At 40.4% G+C, this 23,722-nt stretch overlaps 1 protein-coding gene across 2 annotated transcripts in view; it reads right to left on the bottom strand.

Annotated features, from left to right (window-relative positions):
* PITPNB (phosphatidylinositol transfer protein beta) overlaps positions 1-23,722 on the bottom strand; it is a 68,610-nt gene that overhangs the window by 26,915 nt on the left and 17,973 nt on the right. For both annotated transcript variants that reach the window (XM_066370601.1, XM_066370599.1), the window contains exons 4-7: positions 19,564-19,655; positions 18,872-18,879; positions 18,093-18,167; positions 16,113-16,196 (exon numbers count right to left, since the gene is read on the bottom strand). In XM_066370601.1, coding sequence (XP_066226698.1) covers positions 16,113-16,196; positions 18,093-18,167; positions 18,872-18,879; positions 19,564-19,655 — 259 coding nt within the window. The remainder of the gene's footprint in view (positions 1-16,112; positions 16,197-18,092; positions 18,168-18,871; positions 18,880-19,563; positions 19,656-23,722) is intronic.

The following is a 23,722-nucleotide window of genomic DNA, read 5'->3' as shown; positions in this document are numbered from 1 at the left end:
AAAAAAAAGCAAGCAAATTCACTAGGCCAGGGAAATGTATTTGTAAAATGAGTTTTAAAATCATATTTAAAAGTAGAAAAACCTTATTGCTAAGGTGCATTGTGTTTAAAATTTTTTTATAATCAAATTTTGATTATCTGCATAATGCCCAGAGGCCTGGCCAGAATAAGGGCTTAGTAAAAGCATCATTATCAAGTTAGGTGTAATGTCCCCAGACACTGCTCGCTTCGCTAATACCAGTGCCCGAACATCAGAAGAACACAATGGTATCAGCATAAGGTAGATTCGGATTAGTGTTAACACAGCCCTATTTAATTGAAAACTCTTATTTAAGTAAAAAAAGGAGGCAAGTGAAAGTCAAGACACCCTCTGGAGAACACATAAAATATAACATGGTAAATAAACGGATTACTGTGTCTCCAAGCTGGAGCCACAGAAGACATTCATTCAATTCTTGTAAATACCTGTTTTCTGTCACTGAATACAAAAGTTATGCTGCCTCTTGGGTATGCATCTGTTACTCACTACAGCTCTCAACAGAAAGCAGATTTATTTTGAAGACAAAGAATATTAGTTTTATGAATCTTTAAGCATAGTGGCCATCCCCCAAAATATAAGCGCAGAATCTGTGCTGAGCCAACCTAAAAGGCCTTGAGCCCAAATTTAACTCATGATTATGAATGAGGAAGTGAGTAGGAGGTGGGGAGCAGGCTGGTAGGAGTGTCTTGACAGCTTGTGGAAAAATCAAAATCAACTCCAGACACCCAGAAACTGCTTAAAGAACCATGTATGGGTTCCCACACGTAAGGCTCAATGTAAACTAAGGAAAAGCGTGCCCAAACACAAGCACTAGCAACTCCTGGACAACTGCCTATAAAAGATCACCCCGCTCCCCCCAAAAGAAGAACCAATTCTATAGGGTTAACAAAAACTTGAGAGACACAGGGTCCTGCAGCCTACTATGCAATGCTTTCCTTTAGTATAACGTGATTAATTAGGTGTCTATTCAAATAGATCAAAGATACTCACTAACTAAATGTACAGGTAGTGCTGCTCAACTTAGCAAAGCTTATTTCCTTTAATCACATCCTAAAAGTAAAGTCCAGGGTGGGGAAAAGCTGAATTAAATACGCAGGTAAATATCTAAGAGCATTTACTAGCGCTGCCCTGCATTTTTCAGTATTGTGGCACTTAAAAAACAAGGGATCCCTGGGTCCTACCACTATTGACCCTAATGTTTAACTAAACTAGAGTTGCCAAAATTCAAGCCCGACTCCAAAGGGCAAGGCTATTAATAATAATAAAAGTTTGCATTACTTAAATTTTGCAGTCGCAAGTAACAGAGGTATATAAAAAACTAACATTTACTAACTTGTTCAGGAAATTCATTTGAACAGTTATTTTCAAATCTGCAGCTTTCTTTTCAATTTTTAATTACATCTCCCCAATGACTCCTCACCATTTCAGGTTCCCACAGAGTACCATTAATATAGTATAAGTAAATCTCATTAATTCAGGTCCTACCACTTTGGAATTCATAATAATTCGGACAGGGGCTGGACTGAAGTTTATCTTTGCATGATCTATGAAAAAAGGATTTGTTACACAAATTAATAGAGTAACAAGATCTCAGGAGGGCTGTTTAAACAGTTCAGAAGTGTTTTAGAGCAATTCAGAAGCATTCATTTGCATATAATTATTATGCTAATTACAAATCATTCTTATCTATTCATTAAAGCAGATTCCCAAAGGGCCACTAATTGTCAATAACTTGTTGGCCTAGTTTCTGTTACTGAATGTACCTCAGAGGGACAAAACTGCATTAAAAAATATTCTCTAATTCAGCCCTCTCATTCATTAATCCTTACTGGCTTTCTACCAATGAATCCTAAAAGCTGAATTTTTAAATTGCATTGAGAACAGAAATACAATCAAACCTACACACTTGAACAGAGCACTTTTTTTGTAATCTTTCCAATCTCACAGAAACCCAGCATAGAGATACGGGGTGGAGGTCTGGAAGGGGGTGAGCATAGTGGACAGGAAGGGGGGCAGAAGCTGTCAACAAAGTTCTATGCAAAAAGGTGGCTACGGCTTAGAGCACTGCTAGGCCAGAGCACAGCTAGGCCGATCGCCTCTTTCATTCTTCCTCATTTTATTCCTATCTCAGCCAGACGCCGCCAATACTGTCCAATACTGTCATGTTATCAAGGCAGACCGCCAAAGCCTTTGGAAGTTACAAATTAATAGAAAGAGAAAGAAACTGGGATTTCAGCTATGAAAAGAGGTTACAACCAAAAGCCTGACATGACAGACTCCATATTCTACAACCCAGCAGGAAAACCAAATAGTTCTGCTCCAGATGAGATGGGCAAATGAAGCAAAAAAAGAAAGTCCTTGGAGGACAGGAAAGAAGGTTCCTGGGTAGCCCAAGGCTGCTGGGCTACTCCTCAGGTTAGATGGGCTACTAGTTTAAATGAGCTTGTGTTTCATGCACAAATATTCAATATATTTATTACTTTAAAACTATACTCGGCCCTGGCAGGTTGGCTCAGCGGTAGAGCGTCGGCCTGGCGTGCGGGGGACCCGGGTTCGATTCCCAGCCAGGGCACATAGGAGAAGCGCCCATTTGCTTCTCCACCCCCCCCTCTTCCTCTCTGTCTCTCTCTTCCCCTCCTGCAGCAAGGCTCCATTGGAGCAAAGATGGCCCGGGCACTGGGGATGGCTCCTTGGCCTCTACCCCAGGCGCTCGAGTGGCTCTGGTCGCAACAGAGCGACGCCCCAGAGGGGCAGAGCATCGCCCCCTGGTGGGCAGAGCATAGCCCCTGGTGGGCGTGCCAGGTGGATCCCGGTCGGGCGCATGCGGGAGTCTGTCTGACTGTCTCTCCCCATTTCCAGCTTCAGAAAAATACAAAAAAACAAACAAAAACAAAACAAAACTATACTCATTATTTTTCTATACTTATATATATATATTACAGCATTTAAAATGAAGATAAACTCTTGACATCAATGAAATAAGTTTTAACATACTAAAACAAGTCAATTTTGCTAAAGGTGCTTTTTAAACATTATTTTAAAATTAAACCACATATGCCTGAAATGTAAGTAATAAGCTTTAGAAAATTTTATTAAACACAAAATATATTTATTTTATTAAATAAAGGTAGATTGTAGAACATATTACACCAAATTCCTTAAACTAAATGGGGGGGGGGGGGATATGGCCAGAGAGCTTAGTTGGTTAGAGCATCGCCCCAAAGTGCGAAGGTTGCAGTTGGATCCCCGGTCAAGGCACATACAGGAGATCAACGTTACTGTCTCTCTCTCTCTCTATCTCCTTCTCCCTCTAAAATCAATAAAATAAGCATTTAAAAAATAATTAAATAAAGTGGGGGGGGTGTCTTATTTAAAATTCACAGGTTGAACCTTCTCCAGTAAAATGCCCATGTTGGTACATGATCTGGCCTCCAAAGAAGCCCCTAAGCCCCAGGGCCCCAAACTATAATAGGACATAACTGCAAAGAAAGAATTCAAACATCTTTTTAAAAAATATATAGCAAGAGCAAAATCCAGTAAGGAGCATCATTCTTGCTACTATTTTTGGAGAACGTACTTCAGAAGAACCAGGGCTCAGATTCTGCTGTCGATACCCATGCTAACCACATTACTTTACTGCCAAAATGGGATATAATTTACACTCTTTATCATTGGTCAGACTCAAGTACCTGAAGGGATCTCAGCCCTAGGAAAGAGTTTACATGGTTGAAACAGGGTTTTCATAAGAAATGTACTTTAAAAACTCTACCTGGAGCTGTTTATATGAATTTCTCTAAAAATATCTACCATTAGCAGCTCACAAAACCATTTAACTCTTACCAGAGACTTTTCTCAAGCCAGTAACTAGAGCAATTCTACTAAGTACCCTACTATTTCCACCCCTCTCACTACTTTTTTACATTTAAAAAATGGAATAGATTAGAAATAAACATTAAGTTAATAATGGATTTTGGGGTTCTAGTGAAAAGGTATTTTGTGCAAAATATGCTTGTACGTACAGATTTTTTTAAAGAAAAAATTTTAAATCCTTGCTAAGATTTAAGCAAGCATGAAATATGCAATATATTATTATTCCACAAGAGGGCACTGTCATCCAACTCTATCTTCAAATACATGGGACGTTCTCTAAATTCACCACTGCACGCAAATACTATTTATCCGGCCCTTGCCGGACTTCCGGAAGGGAAGGGGCACCTCTTTCATTGGTGGTCAGTGAGAGGAGCATAGTTCCCATTGAAATACTGGTCAGTTTGTTGATTTAAATTTACTTGTTATTTTAAATATTATATTTGTTCTCGTTTTGTTTTTTTTACTTTAAAATAAGATATGTACAGTGTGCAGAGGTATTTGTTCATAGTTTTTTTTATAGTCCGGCCCTACAACGGTCTAAGGGACAGTGAACTGGCTCCCTGTGTAAAAAGTTTGGGGGCCCCTGCTATACATGTTCTGAAAGTACTTGACCATGTAAGGCAGCAGAAGAAAGTGGAAAACATTTTTACAATTCTTTTTAATAAGAACCATGCTAACATTTATTTATACCTTCCTTGAGGATGGGGACAAATCCTCTAGAACTACTACTAAAAGGATCTTGACAATGGTTTGCTTCACAGCATAGCAAAGGCAAGGTGAGAAGAGCATTTGACAAGGGAAAATTTCGTAGGCAGAAGCAAAATCATCTACAAACTTGGATTTGAGGTGTTTTGTTTTATTCCTGAGTTCAAGGAGGCTCCTATTACAACTTGGGAGCTGGGTCACAATTCTCACACTTTTAATAAAAAACTTTCGGGGCTCTCATGCATACAGCAGACACGTTACAAACTTTTAAGATAGAAATGAATGTCTAGGTTCATTTCGCCGGCAAAAGGAAGAGGTACTCAACTAGACCAAGTGTCTGCTCGCTCCAAAGGGAACTGAAGCATTTGGCAACCACGGGCTCTCCTCGGACTTGCTGGCTCTCAGCCACAGACTTAATAAACAAAAGCTCTTTCAGGGCTCAAGACTGGGTAGCCACTACACAGCTCTGGGAAGCAGAAAGCCCTTCTTAGGAAGAGGCAGCAGTTGGAACAAAAGTGGCATCGAAAATGCAGCTGCTTTTTGAAAGCCGTGAGAGAACAAACTAGAGCAACGGTCATCACTGACCATTTAAGGGTTGATTCATCTTCCAAAGGTTGATTAGAAAGCTCTATTGGGTTTACCCATAAAAAAAAAAAAAGGCCATTTCATACCTCAAAAGCTGACAAATATTAATGATTTCAAATAGTCTGATCTAATATTTAACTTTTTCCAGCCAGATTTCATGTTTTTCATTTGAAAGAGGAAAAAAACTAATCTTATAAAGATGATTTAGAAAGCATATTTATAAAGCACATACATTTCTTTAAAATTATGAAGTTTTTTTTTCTTCTAAAGGCAGTGCAGTAAAGCATATGTTACCAAGACTATCTTCTCAAATGTGTAACATCTGGGCACTGTTTCACAAATGTCTGATCAAAGGAAAAGATATGCCTGAATCCTTTCTAGGGCACAGAAAACGAGCACTGCTTCAGGTGTGACCAAAACTCGCGTGCTTAAATAAATTAAACCAAGTTTCATCAGCTCTCCAAAGCCAACATTTGGGGAAAAGTATTTTTTAAATGGGCAATAATTTTAAAACAATACACACACTCATGGTTTAAAACAAAAAGTGTCAGAATGTTCAACACTCAAATAATGGAATGACACTTCAAAGTGGAAACAGCTAAATGAATGGAAAAGCAAGTCTACATGGTCACTTTCAGCTAATCAGGTAGTGCTTATAATCTCTGCACTCAACAAAAATGGGACATCATTGGTCTCTCTACCAAAGTATACTCACCAAATGGATTATAATCAAAGGACAAATGGTCAGTGTTACAAAGAATAAGCTAAAAAAGCACAAACTTTAAAAGCCAGTTCATTTTTTTTATTTTTTATTTTTTTGACATCACAACCCTTCAAAGGTGATTGTGGGACTTCTATAAGAGGCTTAGATGCACAGCTTAGATTAGTCCAACAATCCTATTATTGTCTTTTGATACACAATTAACTGGGTGGGGTCTCTTTATTTAATAAAGTATGAGACTCCAAACTTCACAGCTCCAATCAGTCTTTGAACCCAGACTTTGGCTGCTGGAGCCCAGCACTGGTATTTCTCAGTTGTGAGAATAAAGCCCCTTTGGTGGAGGGGAACTCAGCACTAGTTGGAACAAAGGAACACTGAAGTCATTTAGAAACACTTTAACTGTTCACTGCTTAAGAATCTTGCACTGTCTTCAGACAGATACAATTACTTATTACAGCATTCCTTTACCTGGAGAAATAGTTAGGATACCACCACAGAGCAAATAGCAAGTTCCAATAAATGTTGGCTACCTAAACATGAGAAAATGTAGCCCAGGTATTCCCTTAAGTACCCAGTCAAAAGGCATCTCTGGGCCTCCAAACCTTTTATTATAACTACACATATGCAAATTTCAAAAGACGTCAGAGTTCACGGGAGGAGGTGACCAAAGGCTGATGAAAACTGCCATTTCGGGGGACTAGGGAAGATGAATGGAAGAGCAGGTAGTTACTTGTTTTAACTGAATTAAGAATGCTCTTAACATATCACACAAAGGAAGGCACATCATCTAGAAAGACAAAAATAAGTAAGCAGCTCTGCTTCTGAGCCCCTTCCACTGGCTGTGTGGCTCAGGGAAAGTTACAGCACTTTCCTGGGGTCAATCTCCTTAGTAAAAATAAAGATTGGCCTGACCAGACGGTGGTGCAGTGGATATAGCGTCAGACTGGGATGTGGAGGACCCAGGTTTGAGACCCCGAGGTCACCAGCTTGAGCGCGGGCTCATCTGGTTTGAGCAAAGCTCACCTGCTTGGACCCAAGGTCACTGGCTTGAGCAAGGGGTTACTTGGTCTGCTGAAGGCCCATGGTCAAGGCACATATCAGAAAGCAATCAATGAACAACTAAGGTGTCACAACGAAAAACTGATGATTGATGCTCTCATCTCTTGGTTCCTGTCTGTCTGTCCCTATCTATCCCTCTCTCTGTAAAAAAAAAAAAAAAAAAAAAAAAAAAGAAGAAGATTGGGTGAATATTTTGGACCACGGCCTACAATTGAGATTCCTTCTGCGTCTAAAATCCTTGAAGAGGCTGCTCTCCACAATCTCACGATTAATAGTGCAGTAGAGCACATCCAGGTACACAGGAATCACCTGGAGAGTGGTGGGGTGTGGTGTGGTGTGGTGGTGAGACTTCGTATTTCTAACAAGCTGCCTGTTGGCTGACCTTGCTTAAAAGGAAAGGGGCTCAAGCCTTCAGGCTCCCCAAAAGGTCTCCACAGCTCTAAAAAAGAACTTTTTAACTGCAAAGGCCCAGCAGACAGATCCAGTCCAAAATATGGATTCACACATGTACAAATGCTGTCTCCTGGCCACAGTGGGGGTGTTCTCCAAAGGAGACCAAATGTGGGGCAGGGGGGCTAAGTGAGCTGCCCTGAATGGAAGTGATTCCAGGTGCTGGCAGGGAAGATGAGATTTATCAGCAGCCCATCCTCTCACCTGGGAGTGCCTGTGTCCCCAGGAGTAGGTATCGAGAAAAGAACTAACTGACTAATACATGGAGCTACACTTTGCTCCAGGAGCTCTTGCTGAAAAAGCTGCTTAGTAAAAGTGTTCTGGGAAGAGGTAGCAGAATGCAGTCCAGCAGCAACGACAACCCAAGGACCATGGGCCAGGGAGGAAAGTTAGGGCATCAGGGCAGCTTCAGTGTGAGACACCCTTTCCCAGCCCTTCCCCTAGGGAGATTTCCCAAATGAAGACAGGGAGCAGGGAGGGAAAAGGACAGAGACTTGAGGTAAAGATGACATGGCAATTATACTCATGAGCAGGTAAGAACAGGGATAGGGGAGTAACAGTTGGGGTGGAGGGGGTTAAAAGGACAAAAGAAAGAAAAGGTATGAATAAAATCTGAGCTTTATCAAAGTAAGAGCACAGACTTACTGAGTGACTGGCATTAACAGAGCCCCTTAAGCTCTGCAGGAAGTCCCTATGAAGGACCCTATCAATGACAGCACACTGGCACATCCTGTGACCCAGAAATAGCATGGCACATGCATTTCTAGCTTTTGTCTCTGCCTTTTAGAAATACCATCTTCAGTGAAAAACCACTATGATCACAAAACTGGGCGACTCTTGGTTTTGAAATACCCATTTGGGAAAAACCTTTTATCACAAACTAGTATGCTCCACCATGCTGAACATGAGAAAGAAAGAAATGCACTCCCTCTTTAAACTTGCAGTATTTTAATATGAAATGCCTAGATTTTTAAATAAAATCTGCCAAACAATTTAATACTTTCATATCATTAATATTTGATTAGTGACATTTAAAAAATAGATGTTAAGCTAGATCAATTTTAAATGTGTCGGCCTTACAAATCTGAATTAAACATTTCTGCTAAAAATAACCTTGAAAATTATAAGGTCGCACAGGATGTACTACAGAGAAAGCATATACTACAGGGGAAGGCTGATACAATCCTTTCTGGTTACACATAAATACCTAAAAATGTGGTTCCAATTTCTTTCTTTAAAAAAAAAAAACCTGCTCATTTTCTTTCAAATTACTTCCAAAAACGAAGGTCTCTCTGATGTTAATTGTGTGTACACTTCGGCTTACACTTTAAAGAGCCTTCCTCTCCTGGGAAGTGACTTTTGTATACAAATCATGGAAAGCTACTTAGACAAAGTGCTGGAGATGATTAAAAGGGGCCAGATTCAAATTTATACCTTAAAAAAAAAAAAGCAGAAGCAGATGTCAACTGACTCATTTGTATATATTTTGAAAATGAGTTGAAGATATGCATGTGTATTTCATCAAGACATTTAAAGAATTCACGACTTTTTGTTGTGGTTATGTATCTACGACAGCTTTAGAAATTAGAAAAAAAACTTTAATTATATGCTGGTGTTTTCTGCTGGATACCTTGACTTCTATTACAATTTGATCTAAAACACTTTTTAGACTGGCAGAAAGATACAGTCTCATTTAGAAATGACAGAATTTTTAGAATTGAAGAAAACATCATACATACTTCACCACCTAGGATTAGTTTAAAAAAAGAAAAAGGACCTAAAGTAGCTTTTTGTTCACCTAATATTTGAATGACAAAAACTTCAATTCTGTCAAACTTTCTTTTCCTTTAACACACAGGAAAAAAACCTGCAAATTCTCTTTGATCCACCAAGCCTTTATTGAAAAACTCACTCCACATCAGGCTCAGTGCTGAACATCTTGCTAGGCTCTGGCAACACAGAAGAGATGATGAGTACAGCACGGGGTAGGCCCCCAAACGGTACTCAATCTGCCCAGGAAGCTTTCTCAGGAGTGGTGCCTGGTTAGATTTGAAATGGGGAGAGGGCGGAAGCGAGGGGGTGTGTGTCCTGCTGGAACACAGTGTGCTCAGTGGCTGCTTCAAGGCCAAGCACAAGGAGCCTCCCTTCTTAAAGGTTTAGCATCCTACCACTTCACTACAATGCCTCTTTCCCTTGCAACAAGAAATCTGTTTTGTTTGGAGACCAAAAGAAATTGGGTGGGGAGATTTATGCAGAAATCCCAGACTGCTTAGTTTGTTTCATTAGGCAATGATAGATCTTTGAATCTAGACAATGACAGAGAATGTGGCTATACTAACCTTCCCAATCAGACTTTCCATAAGTCATCAACAAAAACCGCCAAATAACCCAGATATATATATATGGTATCTATAGCATATTACTCTGTAACTCTGGGTCACACTGACAGATTTTTATAATAAATCTTGTTCCTAGAGTTATTGTGACCATGTTTCTTTTCAGCTATGTAAATATGTCAAGCATCTCCCGAAGTATTCAGTTACACTGGTGAAGTATAGTTCATAAGCACGGACAAAAAAAACCCCAAACCCAGCAAGTCTATGACAGAGAAGTATACAAGCTATCTGACACCAGCAACCCAGCAGAATTAAATACTAAAAGTAATCAACTGTCACTCTGAATTAAAATGTTTAGGGCTGTGTTTGTATTAAACCCAGCTGCAGTGACAGAAAACACCCACCAGGTGGAGTTAAAAGATTAAAGCTTTCCTTGGTTTCTTGACCTTCCAACTATTTCACCTTTGTCCTGATTCAGAAGGAGACTTGGTTACTTATCTTCTCAAATTTACTAATTAACTTCTTTTATTTCTTGTAAGACAAGTAATAATGAGGAAAAAAATTCATTCAAGAAGGTTTCAGAAAAATTGGCAATTCAAGAAAAATCAGTTCATTAAAAACAAAATGAAAATCAACGAACTAAATCAGACTGAGACTAAAATCTCCAGGAGATAAGGTGTCTCAATTTTGAGACCACCACACACCTTTAGGTGGACTTCCTATCGAAATTCCCACCTGTCAGCTCATAGTTACAAAGCTCCCAATTCTAGTGTCACTTACATGCTTGAAGAGAAGTTTTAGGTACTAAATAATGACTGCTGGTATAGCAGACATACCCTAATATGACCCCCCAATGAAGCACAATCTTGTATAACTGCCTCCTCTGAGAACAGGTAGAACCTGTGACTTGCTTCTAACCAACAGATGATAGCAAAGGTGATGATCTCATTCCTTTGATTAGGTTATATTACATGGCCATTAAATTTGTGGTCATCTGTCATGCAGCAATAAAAAACCAATACAATTAGCAAGAAGAGGACATCCCCCAATCAACTGCGCACACCTATGCCAGACCTCAACTCCTCCACCTGTTCCCCAGCTATCTAGCTCCCCCAGTCGTCTTGACCATCTATATGTAAGCAAGTAAGTGCATATAGATATATTTTTATTCTTTTTACAATATTACAGATAGAAGCATATAATACATACCCTTCTTCTTTTTCCCTCCACATTACCTTGGAAAGGATTCCGTATCAATACAGAGCTCACTCCCTTTTCATGACTGCACTGCACTCCATCATAAAGGTCAACTATGTTTTTAATCAGGATGTCTCTCACCCCCATCGATGGAGAGACATTTAGATGTCAGACTGTTTCCAGCTGTATGTTAATATATTTGCCATGTCACACTGAATAGGATCAATTCCTAGAAGTGGAATTTTGCTGGGTCCAAGGACACGCACACTTGCAATTCTGCTACACAGATTGTGATTTATTCTCCCTTAGGCAATGGATGTGAACACCTTGTTTCTTCACCCTCTGCCCATCCAGATGTTATCAAACTGAATTCCAATAGATTTTATACTAAGTCTTCATTCACTTAGCTTAGTTTCATCATTACCCTCATGCTCATCATTCAACAAATATTTATGAGGTACCTACTCTGTGAAAGGGGGTGGGTTCCTGAACACACAGAAAAAGACAATTAATGAAGTGAACAAGAGCTGAAATTCAGCAGAGGGAAGACTGCTTTCAGCCTAGGTGACATCTCCCTGGAGGAGATGAAATCTGGCCAAAGTCCTACAAGACACAAGCTCTGGACAGAGAGGAAGGAGTCTCAGAAGGGAGGCCAGAATAGCAGTGCACGGGAACAGAAAAGCCCAGGACACGGTCTGTAGCAGACCAGTTTGAGGTGAGGAAGTAAGTACACAAGTGGCAGCGGAAAGAGTGGACAAAGCAGGGCGTTTGTTTGGAAGGCATCAAGAGTCAGTGGAAAGAACCCTGGATGAGAGTTAGAATTTCCACTTCTGGCATTAGCTAAACCATCTTGAGAAAAACTAGTTTCTCTGGGTTTCAGTTTCCTCACTTGGAAAACAGAGAAGTTAGCCCCGAGACTGAACTGTCTGCAGCTGCAGAACTGTGTGTTCAAAGTAACCTTATGGTGAAGACTGACAGCAGACAAGCAGGACCGCGCTGGGAGCGGAGGGCAGAGGGAACTCCCGAGCCCAGGGCTCCAGCTGCGCCCTCCTGACGTGAGCGGGCTCCAACAAACTCGGGCATGTAAAGCAAGTCTGAAGGCAATCAGGCCTAGCAGTCAAGGTTTCCTTCAACTCTAAAATTATTTCAACGTCTCCCTCAGCGTTGGATAATACACTTGTACCTTTGCTTTTATTTCACTTGCCTCCAATTCATCCACTGATTTAACACACTTTCACTAGTACCTACATCTCAGGTGCTGTTCTAGAAGTTGGGGAGACAACAGTTACCAGTACAATGATTCTTCCCTCTGGGGTACAATTTCTACTTGGAAGGGAGGAGAAAAACGAATTTGTAATATGTCAGAGTATGAAAGCAAGAGGGAAAGTGTAGTAATGAGGGTGGGGATGAACTGCTCCACCAACAAAACACTACTCATCCTCATGTTGGGACTATTCCATTCGGTCTTTTCAGATTTTCACCTTCACAAATCATTGTTCTTTTCTCAGAAATCCTGCTGCACTTTGGATCATGCACAAGCTTCTGTCATTTGTTAACTATTTCACTGGACTGGACTTCAGTCACCCAGATTGTAAGCCTCCTGAGGGCACTGGATTCATCTCGGAGAGCTACAGCAGGGCTCTTCAGGCAGCATGGACTGAGCAGCCACTAAATACCGGCTGACTGCTATGACAACACTGCCATGTTGAATTTGCAAATGCAATTTTAAAGCCTCCTTTTCCCAGAACCTTGGACTAGAATTTTCAAGGAACTTAAAAGAGCAGAATCAAATGAACAAATTAACTCAACAGAAAACCAAACTGGATCTGGTAAAAGATGGCCAGGTGGTCCAGGTGTCTGCCATAAAAACTAATTCTAAGACAAACATTAACTAGACAAGGCCAAGTAGATAGGGTGGAACCGGAAGAAAGCATTGGGGCAGCTGTCCTGTGCCCGCCAAGCGCACAGACGAGGATGTGCAGAAGCAAAGGGCAGACCCAGAGTCCTCGGCCCACTGGGTCTCTTGTTCACCTCCATGCCAGTGTCAGACTCTATCTATAACTCTCCCCCTCCCTTGCGCCCAACCCAGCCTTCACCCACCCCACGTAGCTCAATGCTCCGCTCCTCATCCCCAGGCTTAAAAACTGTGAGGGGCACCCTGGCCTCCCACCATACAGAGTTCCTGTCTCCTTTTACAGCAGAAAATGTGCATTTTGTAGTTCAGATTTCTGACAGTACAGAGAATGTCCTACATAATATCAGTTTACTGTTAGTATCCACAGCTGAGAAAACACATAAACCAAAAGCTACTGTGACACAAATGTTCCCAAGCAGCACTACTCACAATAGTCAAAAGATGGAAACCCAAAAGTTTACCAATGGATGAATGGATAAACAAAATGTGGTCCATCCATACACGGACGTATTACTCAGCCATAAAAAGGAATGAAGTAAGGACACATGCAACAACATGGATGAACCTTGAAAACATTATGCTAAAGAAGCCAGAAGACAAGACCACATATTGTTAGGAGTCCATTTATATGAAATATCCAGAACAGGTAAATCTAAGGACAGAAAAGAGATTAGAGATTAGTGGTAGCCAAAGGTTGGGGGCAGATAACTGGAGGGAGTGACTACTTATGGGTCCAGCGTGTCCATCTGGGATGACAAAAATGTTCCAGAATTAGATGATGGTGATGGTTGTCCAATACTATGAATGTACGAAATGTCATGAAACATCTTAAAATGGTTAAAATGGTAACTTTTATGTTATGCATATTTTATCACGATAAAAAACGTACTGTGAATCCAATAAACTTTAAAAAGTTACATCTTATTAATTTCTAAAATGTAACTTGAAAAACAGGAGCTATGGGCATTGAAAAACAAAACCACATATGTATGAATACTTCACTCCAAACAAAGCTTGGTGTGAACACAGATTCTCAGAACTCCTGCACCACTATAGCTAAGAAAAAAGAAAATAATGGCAAACAACTTAAACAAGGCACTGCTCTCAGTATTCACATTTAGTCCTGTGAAATAATTAGCCCGTTTTACACAAGATAAAACAGGCACAGAGGGTAAGGCACCTGTCTGAGAGCAAAGAGCCAGTAGGCAGCAAAACCTCAGAATTTGAATCTGAAGCCAACCTAATTTCACAATGTGTGTTCTTAGTCACAGCTCCATGGACTCACAAGGCAGGCCCTCCTCATCAGGCCTCAACCCATTCTCTCTTTCACTATCTACACTATCTACGGGCCCCAAACATCATTCCCCACAGAGACCACCTGCTCAGCCTCTGCACGCGCAGGGCTTCCCCTGTGCTGCTGCCTGCCCGAGACCAGCGCTACCTTCTCTCCTCTCTGACACTATGCTGAGGTGGAAGGAAAGGACGGAGGGCCTCTATGGCTCTTGACAATCTGCCGCCACTATCACAACTTGCACCGGTGCCTGCGAACATTGACCGAGAGCCCATTTTAGCTGGAACAAAAGAACGAAAAACTTCTCTATGTCCCAAGCAAAACCAAAGGTGCCTTCTGCTCTCCTGGATAACAGCACAGAATGCAAACCTATGAGCCATAAGATCGGACCATTTTGTTTGGCCAGTCCAACTTTTTCAAACACTGACAGAATAATCTGAATCACTTCCCAGGGCTACCCAATCCTGGTGTGCCACACCGCCACTTGGTATCATCTTGTGACCTGCTGCTCCAAGCGTGTGAGCTGTCCTGACCTAGCCATTAACTGACTCACTCACTACTCACCCCCAATGCTTCTTCCTCTATCACCATTCTTACACAGATAGGAAATCAAAGCTGGAAAAGAGAGTAAGAGAAATAAAAGGGCAAAACAGACATTGTTTTCAACAGAATATACATTTTGCTTCAGAGGATTAAAAAAAGCCATATATCATTCAAAGGCAGACCCAATATTGAAATATCACCGTGCAACTAAAATTAAAAATATCATGACAAGGATCCCCTATCTGTGCTCCCGCTTCTAATCAGGGAGCGGCCTACAAGAACAGACACAGCCCAGCATATGGTCACTATTGGCAGTCTCAACCCCAGTGACTTCTGAGAAAAGGTCAGGAGCTGTGGTTTTAGAAGGTTTACATTTAAATTTCAACAGCACAGTGAGACAGTTAGTATTGGAGTTATTTTTGTTCAGCTTTAACGATGCTCAAGTTCAGGGAAGAAGCACCAAAAATAAAATGGAAAGGCTAGGAAATGAAACGTGAACCAAACATGTCACACTTTACCAGGATGACAGGAGGGGTGCCACTCATGTCAGAGCTCGAGCTCCCTCCAAACTAGCAAGAAGAGGTTGTCTTAACATGCAAAAAGTCCACAGCTGTGCAATGCAAAACCAAAGCAGCACCCAGCAGAATAATAGTGAGTTAGCATTTATAAACTTTGGCAACGTAACACAAGGGCCTTAATTTGGAGGAGAAGGGTTGTAAGGGGGAGGTGAAATAAGTTTTAATACTCTTGAAGAAAAAAAATTTTTAAGTCAAAAGCCTGAAATATAAATATTTACATTTAGAAAGAATCAAAGTACAAAGCTAAACAATTGTTAAACTGAGATTTCTGCCATCAACCATTTCCCACAAATGACAATTTTAGTTACTGAAAGTTTATATCTAAATTAAATTTTTTCTTTCTTAATCTTTTGTAAAATACAGGTGCCCCCCCCCCAACATAAAAGCAAAACTCTACCTATCTCAGGTATGCTGAGATTTAAGGCATCAAGTGCAGAGAGGAAATCCGCACAAATATCAAATCACCTCTCCTACTTAATGGACCTTCTGCCACCCAGTCTCAGCCCCAAGCTTGTTTCAGTGTAGAACTGTACAGACCACACATGAAAAAAAATTTTTTTTTAAAGATAGGTTTTTATATATTTTATTTTTTTAAATGTTATTCAGTTGTTTTTTTAGAGAGAGAGAGAAGGGGGAGGAGCAGAAAGCATCAACTCCCATATGTGCCTTGACCAGGCAAACCCAGGATTTCGAACCGGTGACCTCAGTGTTCCCAGGTCACCGCTTTATCCACTGCGCCACCACAGGTCAGGCAAGAAAAAAAAATTCTTAAGGTGTGAGAGGCAACAGGTTTCTATGTCATTGAGTTGTACATAGTACTTACTGCTGGTTCAACTTGACTTCGATCTGCAATATCTATGTGGACAATTTCAACAGTTTTCCATGTGTTTGGATCTAAACCGTGTACCTGTAAATGACAAAGAGAAATGAAACAAACTGTAGACTATTCTGGCTAGGCAAAACTATTACTTACACAAGCAATCTTTTGAGTCTCTCAGAGTACATTATGAGGAATAAAAAATAATTGCTACTTAATTAAATTAGCTGTCTGAAGTCTTGAGGGATCCAGAAATCTTGTTATCCCTTGAAATCGCAAATAAGGGGCCGGGGTAGGGTGAGGATGCTGCCAAATTAATAGAAATCTGTCACATTACTTTCTGATATTCCTTAGAGATGATTTACTTAACAAAAGGTACCCGACCCACGTTTAACCCAAATAATATATGACAAAGTCCTTGTAACCTCTAAGTTCCAGACAAACATGAAGTGACATCATAAGATTTCAAAAAAGCTGCTCTGTATGGTCCAAAACCTCTTCTGAATTTAATTACCCTAAAGCTATTCAGTTTTAGTATGATGTACGCTGTACATACTTCATGTTGTTCAATCATTTGCTTCTGAAACTCCATCTATGAACCAATTAAGAATTGTTTAAAAACTGTCAAAGATATACCCATTTGAAAACTAAAACAGATTAAATCATACACAGACTAAAAATATCAAATCATCTCATTTGGACTCTAAATTTTAGTTACTATTAAAAAAAACACGAAATGTCAAGTGATCACCTAGAAGAAAAACTCAAGTCAAAATATTAGAAATTATAGCCTGACCGGGCAGTGGCACAGTGGATAGAGCGTTGGACTGGGATGTGGAGGACCCAGGTTTGAGACCTCGAGGTTGCCAGCTTGAGTGCGGGCTCATCTGGTTTGAGCAAAGCTCACCAGCTTGGACCCAAGGTCACTGGCTTGAGTAAGGGGTCACTCGGTCTGCTGAAGGCCCACAGTCAAAGCACATATGAGAAAGCAATCAATGAACAACTAAGGTGTTGCAATGAAAAACTGATGATCGATGCTTCTCATCTCTTTCCGTTCCTGTCTGTCTGTCCCTATCTATCCCTCTCTCTGACTCTCTCTCTCTGTCTCTGTTAAAAAAAAAAAAAAAAAATATATATATATATATATATATATATTAGAAATTGTAATCCAAAAGTTCTATTAATTGGAACCCATAACATAAAAGCCCAGTAAAAACAGATTCTACCAAATTACCATTAACTTCCTCACCTACATAAAATTGTAACCTAAGGTAGGGGCAGTACCCCTCAAACATACACCATAAAACAGATTGGAGGGCCCCATCCCTAGAGATTTTGACTAAGTAGGTAAGGGACGGGACTTGATAATTTGCACTTCTAACAAGTTCCCAGATGCTGCTGCTGGCCCAGGGACCACACTTTTGACAACCACTGGTCCAAGGGCATCAACCTACATTGAGTCTTAACTGATTTTCTTGAAATTTTAGAGATAAATGTGCACCAGCTTGTAAAAATCAGAAACTTGTCAACACTTTTGTAAGTTATCCAAAGTATCTTCTCCCTCCTTTTGGGCACTTCTCCAACATCAACCCATATCCCAGCAAAATGGAATGGAGGTGAAAGTTAAACAATCAAGTTTGCTGTGGAGAGCAGCTCTGGCAAATATAAGGAGATGAAAAGATAAAAGAAATATAAAACTTAATGGCTAAAATTGGTTTGGGGATTATCTGCAAATTTTATCTGTGCTCTCCCTATCCCAGAGAAAAGAGCAGCCTCACCAAAGTCCACTCACGCACCAAGGCAAGGGGAATGATCAGGAAACCCCATTTGTTTCTGGTTGCTCACTCGCCTCACTGCAATCTGCACACCATGGGGTGGCCAGGTACTAGTCTAATGCAGGTGGCTTCAGTTTAGTGAAGACAAAATGGACTATAGTATTCTCATTTCCAAAGGCTTCTTCACCAAAAGCCCAAAAGTGAAACTTACATTTTCTAATGTTCCCAAGTCTGGTTTGTGCCATGTTTCAATTTTAATGAAGAAATCATCTTTCATATATTCATTCTGCAGAAAACACAACAGTAAAGTGACAGTGATCTTTCACCAGTTTGGGGGGCTCCTGTCTGTAGGAGCCTTCCCCAGTATAAACATCCATGCCTTTGACTCTATGAGCCTAATCCTCAAGTGACAAAGAAGCATGACCTACCTATTTTTATAGACTTCAGGCAAAACAAATGCTACATGCTTTTAAAGAATTTAAACAACCCAACTTGTCATGCAGCACACAGGGCTAATACTAAAGAAGCTGTGAGGTTTGGTGAGCAAATTTGGCATTCAAAGGAAGTAGCAGAAGCGAAATGAAGTCAACAGGGCAATTCTGAGACAAGGCTGGGGAGAGCCCATTAACCCTGGGAACATGGAGTAGAGTGTAGGCTGCTAGAGGAAGCACAGAGGAGGAACCATGCAGTGCTGGGCAGTTTTAATAAGAAAGGAACAGTTGAAAATAATTACTGTGTAAAGCAAAGTTTAAAGATGAAGCGTGAGCCCTGGCCAGTTAGCTCAGTTGGTTAGTGTCATCCCGATATACCAAGGTTGCAGGTTCGATCCCCGGTCAAGGCACATACAAGAATCAACCAATGAATGCATAAATAAGTGGAATAACAAATCGATGTTTTTTTGCTCTCTCTCCCCCTTCCACTCTCTCTAAAATCAATATATAAATAAAAAAAAAGTTGAAGAGTATGTGACACAAAAATCATTTTACTTACCGTTACAACTGAGGCACAATGGACAGGTAGGCAATAAAAGGGGGAAAATTTCAGAATATTAATTGGTGTCAAAACAATCTGTCACAATGTTTAATGTCACAAGATTAAACTACCTGAAAATAGGACATTTAATTGTTTATATCTGCAAGCACAGTTTCTACACAAGTCACACTGTAGGATACTTTAGATTATGGAGTCAGTAATCCAATTTTAAAACAATATTAAGAAGAATAATGTCACAAAAGCAAACACAACGTTTATAATACGAATTTGGCAAACAACAAAACACTGTTCCAGAAGGCGGCCATATCCCTCCTTTATTGTGTAGCAATCTAATATTGCCGGTTTGGTTCCACACCACCGCAATAAAGCAGTACTGCAACACAGCGTGTCAGAATCTTTTGCTGGTGGAGAGTCTTGCCTTCACTTTCAACATCTGTGAAGTGCAATAAAACAAGGTATGCTTCTGTTCCTTTCGCTTGCTCACCCCAGAGCCTGTGCAGTTAGCAAGGTCCTCATCTGGGAATGAACCCAGGCCCCTCACAAAGGTCTGAGAGAGACACCCAGTACAACCTCTCCTCTGCCACAGTTAGTGCAGGGACTACCCAAGAACCCACAGAAGGTCGTGCTTGGTGTCACCCTTCTCAAAGGTGTCCTCAACGCAGGGAGTGGCTGCTAGGAACCAGGCTTACTTGTTCTACAGTAGGGATAGGCGTTCCAGGCTTTCTCGTGAAATACCAAGGAGCCTTCGGGAGCAATCATCCTCACAAATGCAGGAACTTTGCTGTGAGGAGAGAAACAGCGGACAGGTTTCAACAGCATGATCACTTCTTTGTTGGCACCTTTCACACTGCTTCAAAGAGCACCATCATCAAAGGTGATGATGTCCTAAGCTTCATAAACTCATTCATGTTCAAGACTGTTACTGACAGTTTCATCACCATTCCCAAAGAAATCAAATAGAAAATGAATGTAAAAACAACAAAATAATTATGAACTTTTTTAGCCACATACAACATTTTGTTTTAACAGAAGTAATACTTTCATGCGGGCTTCTTATCGACCGCCCTAATGTGAAATCTATGAGTTAACTGAAGTGATTGAAGCTGCACATAATGCAATACAGAAGTTCTCTCACGTAGTGAAGACTACACCTGTTTCTTAACACAAAAAGAGAAAGTCCCAGGATAAGAAAGTATCCCTGAGTAAAATGCTTTACATACACATTTTACAGAATAAACCTAAAGAAAAATGACAAGAAATGAGGTATTAAGACATATCCAAGTATGAAATTTTGTAGATTTGGAAGATATGATTATCACTTGCTGCCTCATATGACATTAATATATGATGAGGTTGTACACATTCCTAAGATATTCAGGATAGATCCCAACAGATAGAGCAGGCAAAGGCTATCCAGACATATTATAAATAGAAAACATAACAGTTAACGAACAAATGGATACAATAGTCTTACCAGTTTTCAAAAATGCAAATGAAATGACCATTTTTAACGATCATTTCATCATGTAAAAGCAGTTTAACATGCACAGGATTTTCAGAGTTTGGATTCAAACTCTGCAACATCACCACTCGGAGGACGTGTGACCCTGGGCACATTACTTGGCTCTCTGAACTTCATGTGTTGAATGGAGTTCATATTACCTACTCTGCAGGGTGACTGAGAGGATTCTATCATATATCTTGTAATGTGTTTAGCACACTGTGCAGTACAATGAGCACTCAATAAATGGTAGTTATGGCTTTTTAATTATAAGCTGACATGGAGCTACATACTTTCACATGCCTTTCTCCACTTAAATCCCCTAATAACACAGGGGGGTAAGCATTCATAAAACCAGCTTTAATTTAAGTAGCTAAGTAACTGTCAAAACTGTATCCTGCAACTACAAACCCTATTACATATTTTTTTTCCAGAACAGAACTGCTTCTCTGAGAACTTTAAAGCACAACTTGATTTCCTAAACTAAGAGAAAAAGCAGTTGACCAGAGACGAGATATAAGGATCCCCATACCAGCTAAAGAGCTGTGAGGTTACACAAGTGGTGGTGTCAACAGCCTTGCTGTTGTCTCCTCAGAACATACAAGCAGGTACATGATTTGGAGCTTCCACTATGGTGGCAAATTAAATCACCGGAAAAGAAAAGCCGAAGTACTACTATTACATATGGCAGTACAAGCACGATTCCAAAAGCATAAAGAGATTTAGCTGTGCCTTTACTCCCTTAAAAGAAAATAATGAAGGAGGGCTCATTCTTTAAGCACCTATTCTTATCAAATCTTGGGAAGATTCATGCAAAGGGGTACAACTTCAAAAAATGAAGAAAATTCTGTTTTGGAAGCTTGCAGGGGTCCCCAAACTTTTTACACAAGGGGCCAGTTCACTGTCCCTCATCTCACTGACCACCAATGAAAGAGGTGCCCCTCCGGAAGTGTGGCGGTGGAGGAGGGGGGAGGATAAATGGCCTCAGGGGGCCGCATGCAGCCCATGGGCCCATAGTTTGGGGACACCTGGAGAGACTCAAAAAGGGATATATATATTAATTGAATTAACAAAATGAAGATAAGCCACCAAAAACAAATCAGGAAGGACATTCCACCTATTGTTTTCCCAAACTCTTCACAAAATGTTCAGTATTGTTCAGATAAACACCACTGATTAAAGTGCTTATCTCAATGTAACCCTATCTAGATTTCAGCTGCTGAAAGTCAGCCATGGCAAAGTACCCAAGAGCACAAAGGTTCTTTGCCAACGGCCTCTGCCAACCTGATGATTATTTAAGAATATTTAACTTCAGGGTAAAATTCAGCTGAAGTGTTTTATCAATTGTCTTGAAAGGAGATAATATTAAGATCTAAGCTCAATGTTAATAAATGGTTGAGATCCTGCCTGTTTTGAGATGAAACAACTTTGTCAGTGGTACCAGAAAACAAAGGGCCACTATGGCTTAAAAGACACATAATAGGCCTGACCTGTGGTGGCGCAGTGGATAAAGCGTCCACCTGGAAATGCTGAGGTCGCCGGTTCAAAACCCTGGGCTTGCCTGGTCAAGGCACATATGGGAGTTGATGCTTCTAGCTCCTCCCCCCTTCTCTCTCTCTGTCTCTCCTCTCTCTCTCTCTCTCTCTGTCTCTCCCTCTCCTCTCTAAAATGAATAAATAAAAAATAATAAAAAAATTAAATTAAAAAACAAACAAACAAAAAAAGACACATAATAAATGACCATGATGTACAGCAGGAGTCCCCAAACTTTTTACACAGGGGGCCAGTTCACTGTCCCTCAGACTGTTGGAGGGCCAGACTATAAAAAAACTATGAACAAATCCCTGTGCACATTGCACATATCTTATTTTAAAGTAAAAAAACAAAACGGGAACAAATACAATATTTAAAATAAAGAACGAGTAAATTTAAATCAACAAACTGACCAGTATTTCAATGGGAACTATGCTCCTCTCACTGACCACCAATGAAAGAGGTGCTCCTTCTGGAAGTGCGGTGGGGGCTGGATAAATGGCCTCAGGGGGGCGCATGCGGCCCACGGGTCATAGTTTGGGGACCCCTGATGTACAGTGAACTTCTCCAGATCTAGGAGCAATCTTTTTACAAAAAGAAAAAGAAAAATCCTGTTCCTGAGATAAATAATATGTTGGCAATCATTTCAAACTGTATCCTTCCCATAAAATTTTTACATCTACTTATAAACAAAATGAGTAGAACTGTTCAGTTTCACTTTCCCATCCTTCTCCATCTTACTATAAACATCAAAATGTAGACAAACATGAGGAAGAATTTGAAGACCCAATTAATCTGCCATAAACAAAGCAAGTAACCTTTCCTTTCATAATCAACTGAAAAATACCCTAAATCCATTGGGCACTTCATTCATTCACTCAATTCATTAATTCATTCACTTGAGTGCTTACTGCGTGTTCACTATTCCAGGGCATGTGTAAACAATGATGTGAAAACAGGGACAATCCCTACCCAGAGCTCACCTACCATGGAGGGAAGCAGAAAACACACCAGCAAAACGAAAACAGCAGAGAATTACCTCTTCTGAAACGCAGGGGAGTTAAGGAACAGGCACTGGGCAGTGATACACGGGGTAAAAGTACTCAGGAAAGCCTCCCTGAAAAAGCGACATTAGAATGGTGATCCGAAGTGTGCGGAGGGCCAACCACATGAAAACATGGGACAATAGTCCTAAAACAGCAAAAGACGTGGCCTGCGTGGGCCACTGGAAGGCCTGCAGCATGGCTACAATGTCGTGAACAGGAAACACAAGAATGCAGGCTAAGGATAGTGAGGGCCGGGGTACATAGGTCACAAGGGCCCATCGTATGCGCCACAGAGTTTGTATTTCATTCTTTGTATGATGGGAAGCTACCACAGGCTTTAAGAAGGGGAATGACACAACCTGATTTAAATTTTAAAATCATTCTGGCTTTGTGTGAAAAATTAATGTGAGTAGACAAGACTAGATAGTGACAAAAATTAACTCAAAATGGGTAAGAAAGAGATCTAAATGTAAGAGCTAAAAGTATTAAATTATTAGAACCACAGATGTAAATCTTTGTGACCTTGGATTGGTCAATGAAGATATGAGACCAAATAACAAGCATAAATATGAGGCATAAATTTAAAAAAAAAAAAAAAAAAAAATAGGTAGCCCTGACCGGATAGCTCAGTTGGCTAGGCAGTGGTCGGCAAACTCATTAGTCAACAGAGCCAAATATCAACAGTACAATGGTTGAAATTTCTTTTGAGAGGCAAATTTTTTAAACTTAAACTATATAGGTAGGTACATTCCTTATCGAGGTAGCACC

This window comes from Saccopteryx leptura, chromosome 2 (assembly GCF_036850995.1).
Source record: "Saccopteryx leptura isolate mSacLep1 chromosome 2, mSacLep1_pri_phased_curated, whole genome shotgun sequence".
In the NCBI taxonomy this organism is placed as follows: domain Eukaryota; kingdom Metazoa; phylum Chordata; class Mammalia; order Chiroptera; family Emballonuridae; genus Saccopteryx; species Saccopteryx leptura.
The sequence above is the reverse complement of the archived record's forward strand: the minus strand, read 5'-3'. Positions and strand labels throughout refer to the sequence as shown.